Below are 15441 nucleotides of genomic sequence, written 5' to 3'. Positions count from 1 at the left end.
TCCCAAATGGGAATGTGGAGAGTTGGAAATGACTCAGATGAATGAACAAGAACAAGACTTCTATACTTCAAGGATACATGATGTCACTGGTTTCATAGAAGGTGATTTAATAAATGTTTGACTGACCACCAAATGGTCTGAGTATTTCTCCTGCCAAATTAAAATATCAACAACAATAAGAGCTAGCATTTAGATACAGTTATCCTTTACAAGTGGGAATAAGGGACCCTCCCTTCATACCAGAGAAGAAGTCTGAATTTTTTCTTTTTCTTTTGTTTTTTTATAATAAGTACCTTATATATTATATATATTTTATGCATTTCTGATCTTTAAATTTTTTTCTGTGACATCTGCTGCTTTTTCATATCATCTGTGACTTTCACAAAACTTCTAAAAAAAATCCCATTTAATTTCTTATGCTGACCCACAATATATTGAAACAACAATATTACAGTAAAGTTATGATGTGGAAAGGATAATTGTAGGGTTTAAAGATTTGCAAAGAGATTTACATATGGCATCTCATTTGATCCTCACAAAATTTGAAAGGTAAGTGTTACGATTACTCCATTTTGCATATAAGTAAGCTGAGAAAGAGGTGATTTGCCAGTGATCACGGAAATAGCAATGATGTGATGCAGGATTTAAACTCTCATCTGACTCTAAATTCAGCACCCTATCTAGTAAATGAGTAAACTTTGTAATACAAATGCAGGAATCAGAAGAAACTTAGAAAGATAATTTGGCTAACATTCTTATAGAGAAGAAATAAGTCACTTCAGGACCTTTATGTCTTCAAAAGGCAAAGAAGTTGTTACATAAGGGAAAAAACAAAAGAGGACCTAGAGGTGGTCTGATTTTGTTCTCAGGTTTTGAAGAAGGGAAGAATATAAAGAAGAAATAAGGGAGTAGAATTTTCATTTCTCATAATTAGGATGCATGAAAAGAAAAATATAAAAATGTGAAAGTAGTATACAATTATCCCGATAAAACAACAGAACTACACATATCATGATCCATCTCCCACAAATCTTAAATCTCTTCCTATCTCCTGGTTCCTTCCCTGCTATAAACAATCACTTTCAACTCTCCCCCATCCTCAAAATAAAACCTTCACCAGATTAAACAATCCTCATTAGGAACCATAGTAGAATACATTTGTACTCAATGTTAAAGTTAAAATACTGGAAAACACAATCGATGTTCACTGCTTCCATGGTTCTCTTTGTTCTGTTCTGTCATCATTCAACTGAAACAGTTTCCTACAAAGTAACCAGTGATGATTCTTTGAAATTTCCAAATGTAGTTTTTGCAGCTGACCATTTTCCTCCTGGATATCCTCTGAGTTTTCATGACCCTGACCTCTCTCTTGGTTCTCTCCCCCCTACCTGTCTGAATGCTCTTTCTCAGTCTCCTTATAGAGATCTTCATCCTCATCATGTCTTTTCTCTTTTTTTCTCTGTACTTTTTCATATAGTAACTTCATTAGTTCCCATAGAGTCACTTATCCTATCTATGCAGATAAGTATCAAATCTAAATCTAGTCCTGTATTACCAACTATGTATTAGACATTTTGAACTAGATGTCCATTAGGCATCTCAAACTTAACATATACAAAACAGAACTCATGTTCTGTCTCTGCAAACTCACCAGTCTTTACTGCTAAGTATACCATCATCATCCTAAGTCACTCATATTAAACTCATATTAGCAATGTCATCCTTTATTCCCCATTCTCACTCACTCTCTATCTTCAAATCTCATCTGTTTTTATATTATATACTTATAATATCTCTTTCTCTCCATTCATAGCCACAACTAGTTCAAGTTGAATTGGGAGAGGAGGGGAGGAGTAGAATAGAGGAAGAGATAGGAAGGAGAGAAAGGGGATTTTTGAAAAAAAAGTTTTAGTTTTAAAAAAAAGTTTAAATTTCTTGAAGGCAAAGATACATACATACATACATATATGCATGCATACATAGATACAGATAGATCCATTAAGAACCCTACATTCTTGCTTTCTATATAGCAAGCCATCAAATTTCTCCCAATTCCTTGTATATTTGAGGCCATAACACTTTGTTCATATAATCAACTACCACCATCCCAGGGTCTGACTTTGAAGAATTGTCATCACCAATCCATAGACCGGTTTAAGGTGTTACTTTCTTTATATTTCCCAGGTCAGCACTAAAACCTATCTAAAACTCCTCTGGTATCCTGAAATAGTTCATAATGGTTCTCTCCTTGATTTGACTGGCTTTATAAATTTCCCTACTTCAGGATCTATTTCAGGAATGAGTTCAGCTTGACCTCCAAGACTCCCCCCAAATTTTACTTCAGCTGGAAGATTAAACATAATAAGAAATAAAGAATTATTTCATCTCAGTTATTCATCATATTAAAAATTAAATTAATTTTGCAGATTCCTTCTGGAACACTTGAATTGTTTTTTTTTAAATCCAGTTTATTCTATTACAATTCTACATTCACCTGCCAGGGGGGAAAAATAAACTTTTTAAAATTCATCACATCTCAAGCAACCCAAAGAAAATAGTTTTAAATTAGCAATAAATTCAAGTAACATACTTGTGTTGAGGAATTTCCACTGGATCTGAAGGGCTATAGAAGTTCCGTCCAATTTGGTACATAGACAGCTTCCGTAATATCCTATAAGGAAACATTTATATTTGCTATGCTTTCCACAATGATATCAGAACTTCTTGGTGTTCAGTTATGTCCATCTCATCGATCCCATTTGAGCTTTTCTTGGCAAAGATATTGAATTTGACATTTCCTTCTTCAGCTCATTTTACAGATGAAGAAACTGAGGCAAACAGGATTAAATAACCTACCTTGGGTCACACAGTTAGTAAACAAAACTTGATTTAAACTCAGGTCTCCCTAACTCCTGCCACCTAGCTGCCCAGAATTTTCTTATTAACAATGAGAGGGGTACTAAGAAATAAACATTATATAAATAAATATAAACAAACTTTATGATTTATGACACACTTTCATGCTTAATCTGATTCATCATTTTCTCAAGTCTAGTCAATCAACAAGATAATAAATCAGATCCAATTCAAAGTTTGTGGGGTTTTGAGGTATACAATATTTATGATGAAAATTTAACAGTAAGTTTTAAGGAACATGTATTAACAATATTGAAAACAACAAGATGAACCTAAATACACAGTATTCTTTGAACTTTACTTGACTCAGGACCTGAATTCTTTTATGCATACTATAAGCAAAAATATTAAAATGTTTAATTATACTTAAAGAAAACAGCATAGAAAACGTTCATGACTTTTTGTGAATGTGACTGAAAAGACCAATGCAGTGTCAAAGCATTTAATAAAAGATAGATACTATACTAGGCTCTGGGTGAACAAAGACAGATAAGACAGTTCCTACCTTCAGGAGTTAACATTCTATAAAGGGAGAGAACAGGGAAAAATGTATTTAAAAACATAAGGTAATAAGGGAAGAAACTAGCATGGGGGTTGGGGGAAATCAAGAAAGACCCACTCAATTTGAAGGTACCACCATTCAGGTAAGCTGATTTAGAAAGTGGCAGATAATGTTAGGAAGATGCTTTCTTGTCTTTTTTCAGACTGATAGTGAACTGGTGAACAAATCCAAATTATTCAGCACACAAAAGATACCTAAATGGCTCCCCTACAATAAGGCATATGAAAGTTTCCTATTTTTTGGCCAGTTCTCCCTTTGATTACAAGCATATATTTCAAGACACAAGTTTTCTGTGTATTCTATCCAGCCACAGATAAGTATTTTCTATTTATCATAAGCACCAACACCTACTGGGATAAAAGCAAGACACAATAACATAGAAGATTCACCAAAAAGTTTCATTTCAACACCGAATGGAAGAAGGCTTCCATACAATATTATTCAGAATGTTAACTATAAATCATTTTCTAATTTTAGTAACCCAGTACCTGGTATCATTAACCTAAAAGAAATTTCTGTTTAAGATATCTTACTTTTTGAAGACAATATTGAAAAAGTGAATGCATGTAGGAGAACTTGATGGTAGCTCACTTATTAATGAAATAGTAATTGTTACATTAATGCCTTTTTGAGTTTCACCTGACAATTTTGTGACCTGTGGAAAGAAAAAATTTATATATTAATAATCACTTATCCCAAGAAAGATAGAGAATTAAAAAATAGAACATCACGTTTAACATAAAACAATTTAAAAGGAGCTTTAAACCTCCAAGTGTTAGTATATAATTAATCATCATCATTTCATTTACTGCAATCAGTAAAAAAAAAAATGTTTTGCTGGTTATTGTTGTTCAAAGTGTCTCCCTGATTTTTTCAAAAAAAGAAGAAAAATAGCCCAATTCTTTCTACTCTCTAAAAGAATATAGAATTTATGGTCTGAGAATCTGGATCTGCTCAGGGAGCTACAATTACTCCAAAAATTATCTAAGAACACCAAACTAGAGAAATTAAATGAGGAACTAGATTGAGTTATCTTTTCATCCCAACATTACAAATTCGACCCATAGGCAAGTAACTATAGCAGGAAATCTGGAGTAGGGATGGACAAAAGATCATAGACTCAGGGTCTAGAGCTCTGAGTTAGAATGCTCAGAGCTAATCACTGACAATACATAGGAAGATTGGGGGGAGCAAATGGGGAGCTATGTCTTTTGGCTTGGCCTTTTAAACCTTGGTCTTTCCTGGGTCACAGTTTGATTGAGGTAATGCCCATTCAGTCATTAAAGTTAAATTAGAGAGAGATGAGGCAAAGAGGCCAAGAATGACCACTTCCAAAAAAAAGAGAAAAAAATTTGTTGAAAAATCCAGAGTTTTTAAACAATTAAGGCAGGAAAGAAAGAAAAACCAAAAGAGCCTATTCTGCATGATCAAAAAAAAAATAGCCAAACAAGCCAGCAAATGCAAGCAGCTGGGAACACTAACTCAGCTCCCGTGGGAGACTGCCAGAGATAATGAAGTACCTAATGTCTAGACCAGGAAAAGCAACTTGCACAGGGTCACCAAGAAGAGATTCTAAACTCAGCCCCCTCATTCCAGAAATCACTAACTAAAACCCTAAAACTCCCAACCAGGCCAGAAAGTTGAGTTTTCTGAAGCATATGGATAGAAGAATGACTAAGCAAAAAAAGAAGGGGGAGGAATGATGAAGACATAACCTAAGAAGAATAAAATATATCTAAAACATCTACAAACAAACCCTCAAAGAACTGCACAGCTTCCTTACAAGATCAGTTAGAATTCCTAGAAAAAATTACACAAGTTTGAAATTTTTATTACAAATGAATTTAAATTTGAATTTAAAACTATAAATTTTATAAATTTATAAGTAAATTGAGAATGATAGAGAAAAGAACTGGTAAAGAAATGACAGCTAGGAAGAAAGCTTAGAAAAAAAGAATTAACAGTTTAGTACAAGAGGTAGAAAACCTTACCTAAAAACCAAACTTCCTGAAAAGTAAAATGTACCAAAAAGAATCTAATAACTTCATGAGACAAGAAATATTAAAATTATGTCAAAATATTGAAAAAGGTGAAAATGTAAGGTATTATAATACAAACAACAGATCTAGAAAGCAGTTTAATGAGAATTAATTTTAAGAATCATTGGACCACTGGAATGCAAGAATCCTAAGCCAAGGACTGGATATCATAAAAGAAAACTGCCTAGATCTCTTAGAATTAAAAAAGGCAAAGTGAAACTACAAAGAATCCATTAGTCACCTCCTGAAAGAAGCCCCAAAGTGAAAATTCCTAGGAATACTATAGTCAAAATTCAAAATTTTAGCTTTGGAGAGGAAAATTTCAAAGGGTACAGTGAATCAGCCAGGTGATAAGATGTTCAAAGCTAAAGTCTGGTCCCTGTTTTGGCCCTGACTGGTTCAGAGTGAATGCAAATAGCAACACTGTCTTCCCCTCTCAGACTGTTGAGTTTTGGGAGGTTTTGTTTGGCTATTTATTTTTTTTGATCATGCAAAATAGGCTCTTTTGGTTTTTCTTTCTTTCCTGCCTTAATTACTTAAAAATTCTGTGGATTTCTCAACAAATTTTTTTCCTCTTTTTTGGAAGTGTTCATTTTTGGCCTCTTTGCCTCATCTCTCTCTAACCTAACCTTAATGACTGAATGGAAATTACCTCAATCAAACTGTGACCCAGTAAAGACCAAGGCCTTCCAAGGCCATTTCCAGTGATCTTGATCCATATCTAGCCACTGGATCCAGATGACTCTAGAGGAGAAAGTGAGGTTGATGACTTTGCACAGCACCCCTTTACTCAAATCTAATTCACTTGCATGCCATGGCATCATCTCCCTGATGTCAGGATATTCTGTGAGAAAGAAGGCCAAACAATAAAACTCTGCAAAATAATCTTTGCAGTAGGATGAAAACTCTAAAGTTTAAAGAATTAAGAAGGTTCAAAGAGAAATTCCAAAGAGGAAAAAACTAAAGAAACTAATGTATATGTACAGAGAATGTAATGATCAACTTAGATTTCTTTTAAACTTTTATTAATGCTTTTTTGTTTTTTCCACCAGCCCAATACAAGCTGCTCCAGGCTAGGCCTGACTCAGATGACAGTAGTTTGGATTCAATATTAGAACAAAATGAAATATCCAACAGCTACAGCTATTGAATCACAGCAACAGAAGGACAGTGACACAAGTCACCAAGCAATTCATTTGAGTGAAGTTTTCTTCCTTAAGTTGCTCTTCACAATTTATCAGCCAAGTATCAGAAGAGCATCCCAATGCTTAGGTCTTAGGAAAGAAGGAAGAGATGGGAAGAGGCTAACAACTTTGTACAACTCTGCCTCATTTAAATCCAATTAACATGCAAGTCAAGACATCAATCCATTGTAGCAGAAGAAATATTAGACAGAGAAAAATGTTAGGTCAACAAATAATTAATTTGTTTCTTTATGTGCTGACCATGTCAAATTGTTAACCTATTCTTTTTTTTAAAAATTGTATGCAATGGAGTTAAGTGACTTGCCCAAGGTCATACAGCTAGGCAATTATTAAGTGTCTGAGACCACATTTGAACTCAGGTCCTCCTGACTCCAGGGCTGGTGTTCTATCCACTGTGCTGCCTAGCCGCCCCTAACCTATTCTTTCCTCTGCCAGCATGTATTCCCTCTTGTGGTAACCTTATACTAAGAAAGCCTAAAGTTAAGTAGTTAATCTTTTCCTTCTTCTGATGATTTGATACTAACAAGACACCATCTTGTATGTTTGACTTCCATCCCTTTGTTACCTATTTGTTCACTCCATCAGTGCAATAATCAGGGACAATTTTAGGGGATCTGTGATGGAGAATACCATCTGTATTCAGAGAAGGAACTATGGAGTTCAAACAAAGACCAAAAATTATTATCTTCAGTTTTTAAAAGTTGTCTTATGTGTTACATAATTTTGCTATCTAATGTTTTCTTTCTTCCTTTTGTATCTGATTCTCCTCTTAATACATTCTGTTTTTATCTGCATATCATGAAAGAATATATCAAGAACTACCAAAGGGAGAGGGAAGGGAGGAAGGAGAAAAGAATTATAAAATTCAAAGCCTTACCAAAAAAAATAATTGGTAGAAACTACCACTGTATGTAATTAGAAAACAAATATGTGTATAATTTAAAAATAAATAACTCCCATTATTACAGAAGACACCTACAACTGGTACATCAAAGCTATCTTACCAAAAAAGGAGGCTGGCAGGTGGAAGAAGAGGAGATTCCATCATATATCTTTAGCTCCTCCAAAGAGATCCTGAACACTAAGTTGACCCTTCAGGACAGGCTCAGTAAACTTAATCTTGGTCTATATATTACCCTCTCCTTAGTCCCTCTCTAGCACCACCCTAACTTCTCCCCCAACTCCTCCCAGAACAGATACCACACTATGCTTTCATTTAAAAGTTCTTATCTTTCTCTGTCTGCCTTGCTGCTTATTCCCTTAGAGGAACAGCCCTGTTGCAAAACCTTGTAACTGCATTTTTATCTCTTTACTTTGCTAAATTTCCCAAAGAAATACAGTCAGTATTACTGATGAATTTCTCTACTTGTTTGACTTTACTAATACATAATAAATTTTGTTTTACTATGCCTCAAAGTCAAAAGTCATGAATTTGTTCATATTCTTGAATCTTATATAGACCACCCTGTAACATTTCCTGGGCAATAGCACGATATTATTGTTCCTTTTTGAAAATGAAAGACAGACAACACCAACAGTCTGAGTCAACCAAGTTTTGAGGAATGCTTAAATAAAATAAAGAAAATCTAATCTAACTAGCACAGGAAAGAGGAGTCAGAATATTGTTCCTACCATATTATTCCATCTCTACAGAACCCTACCTTATAACATTTAAAAATAGTAAAGTAAAATTACCCAATAAAATAGCCAACCCAACATTTCACATCCATAGTCTCCACCTCTCTCTCAAGAGGAAGGAACTATCAAAATTACATTTCAAAAAAGAAATGTGCTGAAGATGAAAACAAGATTATATAATGAATAGTGAATATGACAACATATCAAAGTCCTAGCAAAGTCTAGAGTATAAGGTACTGTGGTTGATGTTTGAAGACACAACTCTAAAGCACAGAACTTCAAGGAGCTGCAATAGAGAGAGCACTCTAGAGTCAAGAAGACCTGAATTCAAATCTGACCCCAGACACTTGATACTTACTAGCTGTGAGACCCTGGGTAAGTCCTTTAACCCCACTGCCTTGCCCCACCTCGGGAAAAATAAAAAAGGAACTTAGAAGATCTACAGGAGCTTGCTGCCTGGGAAAATTACTGTCATGAAAAATTACCAGGAATGTTACAGTTGTCAAGATTTTTCTATCTCATGATATAGGTGGAGTTTTTGTTATCAATTATAACTTCAAAAGACAATTAACTAATCAAAAGACAATTAACTAATGCTTGGGTAAAATTTACTTCTTCACTATGTATGATTTTTTTTTAAAGGAAAAGTATCTATTAGGTACCTGCTTTGGATAAGCCATATTCTTAAAAAGTCATTAGTTTAACATCTGGTTATGGAGGCAAAAATTTTACAATAAGCATCACCTCAATAACTGGCAAATCAGCCAAATGAGGACTAGAAACATGTGGCAGCCAACTGACAAAATATAAATGACATACAGACTAGGTATATTCTTCTTCCAAACAAAAATCACATGACAATAACTCTCATTCAGGCCACAAAACAGCTGTCTGCAAGGCTATTGGGATGCCAGGAAAAATCACAGCAGACAAACGAAGCAGAAGACACGGCTTTGTAGTTCTAACAGTGCCCCATACCTGCTAGGGAGGCACAAGTCAGTCTGCTTGGACAAGAGAATAAATTAATGTATAGACTCTTGGAACAAATGACACAAGAACCACTGAGAAAAATGGAAAATAGTATGAAAGAAGATTCAGAACAGGTTTTTGTTCTACATGGCACAACCAATTAAAAATAGGTGAACAATCTAAATACCTAATGTTACACTATTTTTTTAAAAAAGCATAAAAAAATCTTGTAGATCCATATAGAAGATGAGTTTGTAAACAAAGAATAAAAATTATGACAAAAAAGGAAAATTTTAAATAAAATTTGAATGCTCTTACCTAAAAAAGTAATGCAAGAACAACATATATTGAGTCATCTTCTTTAACCTCCTCATTTTATCGATGAGGAAATTGAGACCCAGGGAGATGAAGTGACTTACTCAGTCATAATAATAATGACATTTAAATAGCTCCTAGGGAAGGTAGATGGCATAATGGATAGAGCACTGGCCTTGGAGTCAAAAGGATGGGAGTTCAAATCCAACCTCAGACACTTGATACTCTTTAGATTTGTGACCTTGGGCATATATCACTTAACCCTGATTGCCTCACATCCAGGGCCATCTCCAGCTGTCCTAACTCATATCTAGCCACTGGACCCAGATGGTTCTAGAGAAGTAAGGCTGGTGACTTAGCACAGCACTCCCTCTCTCAAATCCAGTTCCTCTGCTTGTGATGGCATCATCTCCTTGATGTCATGTTATTCTTCAAGAATGAAGGACAAACACCATCACCAAGTGCTAGGCACATCTACACTGTGCTAAGCACTTTTCAAATATTATTATCAATGCTAATTAATTTCTTGCTGTTCATTCATGTCAGGTGTGTCCATGACTCCATTTGGGGTTTTCCTGGCAAAGATAATTAAAGTGGTTTGCCTTTTTCTTCTCCAGTTCATTTTACAAATGAAGAAACTGAAGCAAACAGGGTGAAGTGACTTGCCCAGGGCCACACAGTCAATGTGTGAGGCCAGATTTGAAATAAAGAAAAGGAATATTCCTGTCTTCAGGTCCAATACTCTATCCACTGTGCTACCTAATTAATATTTAATAAATATTTTAAAATATTATTATGCACCAACTAAATACCTACTAAGTCACTATGCTAAATGCTTTACAAATGTTATGTCATTTAATCCTTACAGCCACTTTAGATTGTAGGGGCTATCCCCATTTTAAATTTGAGAAACTGAGATTTTTTTTGAGATTTTTTTTAAGTGCCTTACCCAAAGTCACACAGCTAGTAAATGTTTCATACTGGATTTGAACTCAGGACTTTGTGATTCTGGGCCCAATACTCTATTCATTACACTTCCTCAATGGATGATAACAAGTACATCTGGGGGTTGAACCCATAAGCTCTCCCAAAAAACTCCTGTTCTTTCCATTGTACCATATTGCTTCTCAGAGAGGCATTTATTCTACTTTCAAATATTTACTATGGGTCTGCTGTGTGCAGAACCCAGTTTAAGAGACAATTTTCAAGGACAATAATAGCTTCAGCAACTTTGAATCAAATATCTAGATACAGAAATAATTATATATAAATGATTAAATCAGAACTAAAACTCATTTTCAAGATAAATAAGACAAATTGAATAATATAAAGAACTTAAATCTACTTAAATTACATACTCATTCTTCAGGGATATATCAAGTGCCATAACTTTATAAAAGCTTCCCTAATCTTCACATGACTTTGTTTTGCTTGACTCTGATATATCTATGTGACACTGCATGCTATACTGATCAGTATATAGAGAAGCAGAATGCTATAGTAAGTAGAGTGATCCTGTCCTCAAAGTCTGAAATATTTGGGTTCAAGTCTCCCCACTGGTATATGCTAGCTATTTGACATTGAGCAAATCACTTAATTTCCCAGTGAATCAAATCAGGTCTAGAAAATTATAAATTGCAAAAAAAGTGACATTTTCCACTGATGAAGGAAGTTCCCTCACATAAGATTTCACTATACTAATTAAAGCATAGGTCCAGCCCCTAGCTAAACTAATCTGTACTCATATCTTATCTTCCTATTAGCCCATAAGTTATAAAGGCAGGGAATGTACCTTACCTATAATTGGGAACCACCTAATGCAGTACCCTACACACTGTATTTGCTTTGTAATTATTTGTTAAATGATTATATCTACTATAATAGATCTGATAGGATATTCAAACACTGATTAAAGAGGACAGCTAAAATGTAAGTGTATAGAGCAAAAGTGAGCAAAAAGAAAAAAAAATCTTACAAGAGAGAGAGAACATCATTCCTAATAGAAAAGAAAAGCTTCAAATGATTTCATAGAAAAATAATTAATATTCATAGTTACTGGATCTAATATTTATAGAGTGCCTTTTAAATTTGTTTTAAAGTACTTTCTAACTCTTATCAGTGTAAAACATTAAATGGTGCTAGGAAATCATTCTTTATGTAATTATCAATGCTCTAAACTTGAGGAATGATTAATCCCACAAAGGTACATTTCTAATAGTCAAAAGACAGTATGTGACTAAAGTGTTGCTCACACTAGGTAAAAGGCACTCTTTGTTCAGAACCACCACTCAAATAGTAGATTACTATGGAAAAATGATCCTGCAGCTTCTGTGGTTATAATGAAGGCATTTGAAAATGAAGGAGATGGGTCAGACACTTTCAGATACATCCCTAAAGAGAAATCATAAATGCTTTCAGTGACTAAGCAAAACTCAGTTCAAAAAGTATCAAACTGATTACAGAATACTATATTAACAGTAGGAACCAATATTACACAGTGCCTAAATCTACACTTCCAAGAATAAGACCATCTTCAATTAGCAATAATAATATCATGAAATAGATTACAAAGAAAGAAGTGAAGGATTGCTGATTTAACATACTAATACTCGATTAACTCAAACTGCAAAATACTGAAAAGGAGTAATGATTAACAAATTCTCCAACTCAAAATTAAATGAAAATGCTACATAACCAGATCATGGTGCACTCTTCTTTATTCAGCACCTTAAAAGTAACTGTCTAGGGGTGGCTAGGTGGTACAGTGGATAAACCACCTGCCCTGGAGTCAGGAGTACCTGAGTTCAAATCTGGCCTCAGACACTTAATAATTACCTAGCTGTGTGGCCTTGGGCAAGCCACTTAACCCCACTGCCTTGCAACCCCCCCCCAAAAAGAAATGTAACTGTCTGAAACAAATTTAAGTTACACCAATAAGTAGAGCAAGCATCTGAGCAGCCTTGAGGGTTCATGAATGGAAATGGTCCTCAAGAATGCGCAGAGAGGACATTTCTGATAGTAGTTTGTAAAACGCTATCAAAGTTGTGGAATTTCAATTAACATGACTGATATCAACCTTTTAAAAAAAGGTGAAATAGGGAGCCGAGATGGCAGTGTGAAAGCAGCATTCCTGAAAACCCCAACCCCCCAAACCCCCCAAAAACAAAGGATGGCTCTAGCCAAAATTTAGAGGGGGCAGAACCCACAGAAAGATTGATACATTTTCCCAGTCCAAGAAAACTTAGAAGTTCAGTGGGGAAAGGTGTGGACAGGGGGTTGGGAAAAAAGCTATGGCACATCCCAGCTCATGGAAGCCCAGCCCAGAGATCACCCACAACAGCCTGAAGGGGCAGTGAGAAAACTCTGCTGCACCTGGGTGAGCATGGAGTGAGGAGCACCGGCCACAGAACCTGCAGTGGGAATTGGGAGAAAACAGCCTGCACCCCCAGAGATGGTAAGGGAAGTCTTCAGAGATTTCTCTGCTCTCCTTGGTGTAGGACTCTGCTGTTTCCCTACACTCAGACCCAAGTTGCAGTTTGGGCTTCCTTAGGAAGATAGATGGATCTCACCTTCTAGGCTCAGGGCAGAGGGCAATGCTGTGGTTATCTGCATATCAAAGCATAGGCTAGAGAACATAAGACCTTGGAGGAATAAAGGTCCCAGTGGGGTGTCCCCCCCCTAAAAAAACCCCAAAGTCTTGGAAGTGCTGTAAATTAGTCTTGGATTGAGGAAATGAGTAAACAACAGAAAAAGAAGGATCTGACCACAGAGAATTACTTCAGTCCTATGGAAGATCAAAACACATACTCAGATGATGACAAAATTGAAGTTTCCATATCCAGAACCTTCAAGAGAAATAGAAAATGGGTTCAGACTGTGGATGAGCTCAAAAATGACTCTGAAAAGCAATTAAGGGAGGTGGAGGAAAAATTGGGAGGGGAAATGAGAGCAATGCAGAAAAATCATGGAAACCAAATCAGCAACAAAGTGAAAGAAATACAAAAAAATACTGAAGAAAATAATATGTTAAAAAACCAGCTTAGGCCTAATGGAAAAAAGCAAAACAAAAGGCAAATGAGGAAAAGAATGCCTTAAAAAGCAGAATTGGACAGCTAGAAAAGGAGATAAAAAAGCTCTCTGAAGAAAATAACTCCTTCAAATTCAAAATGGAACTAAAAGAAGCTGATGACTTTGCAAGAAAGCAGGAAGAAATAAAACTCTTCCAAAAAGAGGCAAAAAATTAGAAGAAAATATGAAATATCTCATTGGAAAAACAACTGACCTAGAAAACAGATTCAGAAGAAATAATCTGAAAATTATTGGACCATCTGAAAGCCACAACCAGGAGAAGAGCCTAGACTTCATTTTTCAAGAAATAATACAGCAAATTGCCCCGAGATCCTAGAAGCTGAGGGTAAAATAGAAATCAAGAGAATTCGCTGGTCACCGCCTGAAAGAAATCCCAAAAGAAAAACTTCTTGGAATATTATAGCCAAATTTGAAAACTCCCAAATCAAGGAGAAAATTCTAAAAGCTGCCAGAAACAGACAATTCAACTACCAAGGCTCCATAGTCAAGATTACACAGGATCTGGCAGCATCTACATTAAAGGCTCGTAGGGACTGGAATATGATATTCTGGAAGGCAAAAGATCTTGGTTTACAACCAAGAATCACCTACCCAGCAAAACTGAACATCCTCTTTCAGGGTAAAAGATGGATTTTCAATGAAACAGGGGATATTCAAACTTTCCTCTTGAGATGACCAGAGCTGAACAAAAAGTTTGATCTCCAAGTACAGGGCTCTGGTGAACTATAGAGTGAGTGGAAGAAAGGGACTAACTATGAGGAATATGATGATGCTGAACTGTTTGTATTCCTGCACAGGAAAAAGATATTGATAACTCATATGAACTTTCTAATTTACAAGAGCTGTCAGAAGGAGCATGTATATAGACAGGACATAGTAAGGAGTGGAATATAATGGTATGATGTGGTAAAGAGATGGAGTCAATGGGCAATGGGCGAAAGTACTGGGAGGAAGGAAAAGGAGATGAAGAAGAAGCTGAGAGTTTTCACATGAGTCAAAAACAAAAAGCTTTTTCAATGGAGGGGAGGGGGGAAGGCAAGGGGGAATGAGTGAGCCTTCATTGTCATCAGAAATGGCTCAGGGAGGAAATGACATACACACTTAATAGAGTGAGGAAATCTGTCTTGCCCTGGAGAAGAATGGGAGTTAAGGGACTGGATGAGGGGGAATGGGGGGAGGGAAGGGGGGAAATAGGTGATAGAAGAGAGGGAAGATAGAGGGAGAGGGTACTCAGATTCAACACACTTTTGGACACAACCAAGATGAAAGGAGAGAGAATAGAATAAATGAGAGTGTGGAGAAATAATAGAGTGGAGGTACAACTAGTAATAGCAACTGAGGGAAAAATATTGAAGCAACTTCTCTGGTGGACTTATGGTAGGAAAAGCAACTCACCCCAGAGACAGAGCCATTGAAATCTGAGCACAAACTAAAGTACATTTCTCTCTCTCTCTCTCTCTCTCTCTCTCTCTCTCTCTCTCTCTCTCTCTCTCTCTCTCTCTATTCTTGAGGTTTCCTATCTTCTTGGGGGGGAGGGGGTTTATGTTTATTCTTATGTTTACTCTTATAGCATTCAATTTACATCAATGTATGGCATGGAAACAATGTAGATACTGTCAGACAGCCTTCAGGAGGGGGGGATTGTAGAATTCAGAGCCTTGCAAAAAATGATGGGCTCGGGGTGGCTAGGTGGCGCAGTGGATAGAGT

At 35.9% G+C, this 15441-nt stretch overlaps 1 protein-coding gene across 2 annotated transcripts in view; it reads right to left on the bottom strand.

Moving 5' to 3' along the window:
- Positions 1–15441, bottom strand: part of PIWIL4 (piwi like RNA-mediated gene silencing 4) — a 92694-nt gene that overhangs the window by 39030 nt on the left and 38223 nt on the right. For both annotated transcript variants that reach the window (XM_074216482.1, XM_074216483.1), the window contains exons 6-7: positions 4012–4133; positions 2591–2671 (exon numbers count right to left, since the gene is read on the bottom strand). In XM_074216482.1, coding sequence (XP_074072583.1) covers positions 2591–2671; positions 4012–4133 — 203 coding nt within the window. The remainder of the gene's footprint in view (positions 1–2590; positions 2672–4011; positions 4134–15441) is intronic.

This window comes from Macrotis lagotis, chromosome 1, assembly GCF_037893015.1.
Source record: "Macrotis lagotis isolate mMagLag1 chromosome 1, bilby.v1.9.chrom.fasta, whole genome shotgun sequence".
In the NCBI taxonomy this organism is placed as follows: Eukaryota; Metazoa; Chordata; class Mammalia; order Peramelemorphia; family Peramelidae; genus Macrotis; species Macrotis lagotis.
Note: the sequence above shows the minus strand (reverse complement) of the source record. Positions and strands in the feature narration are given on the sequence as shown.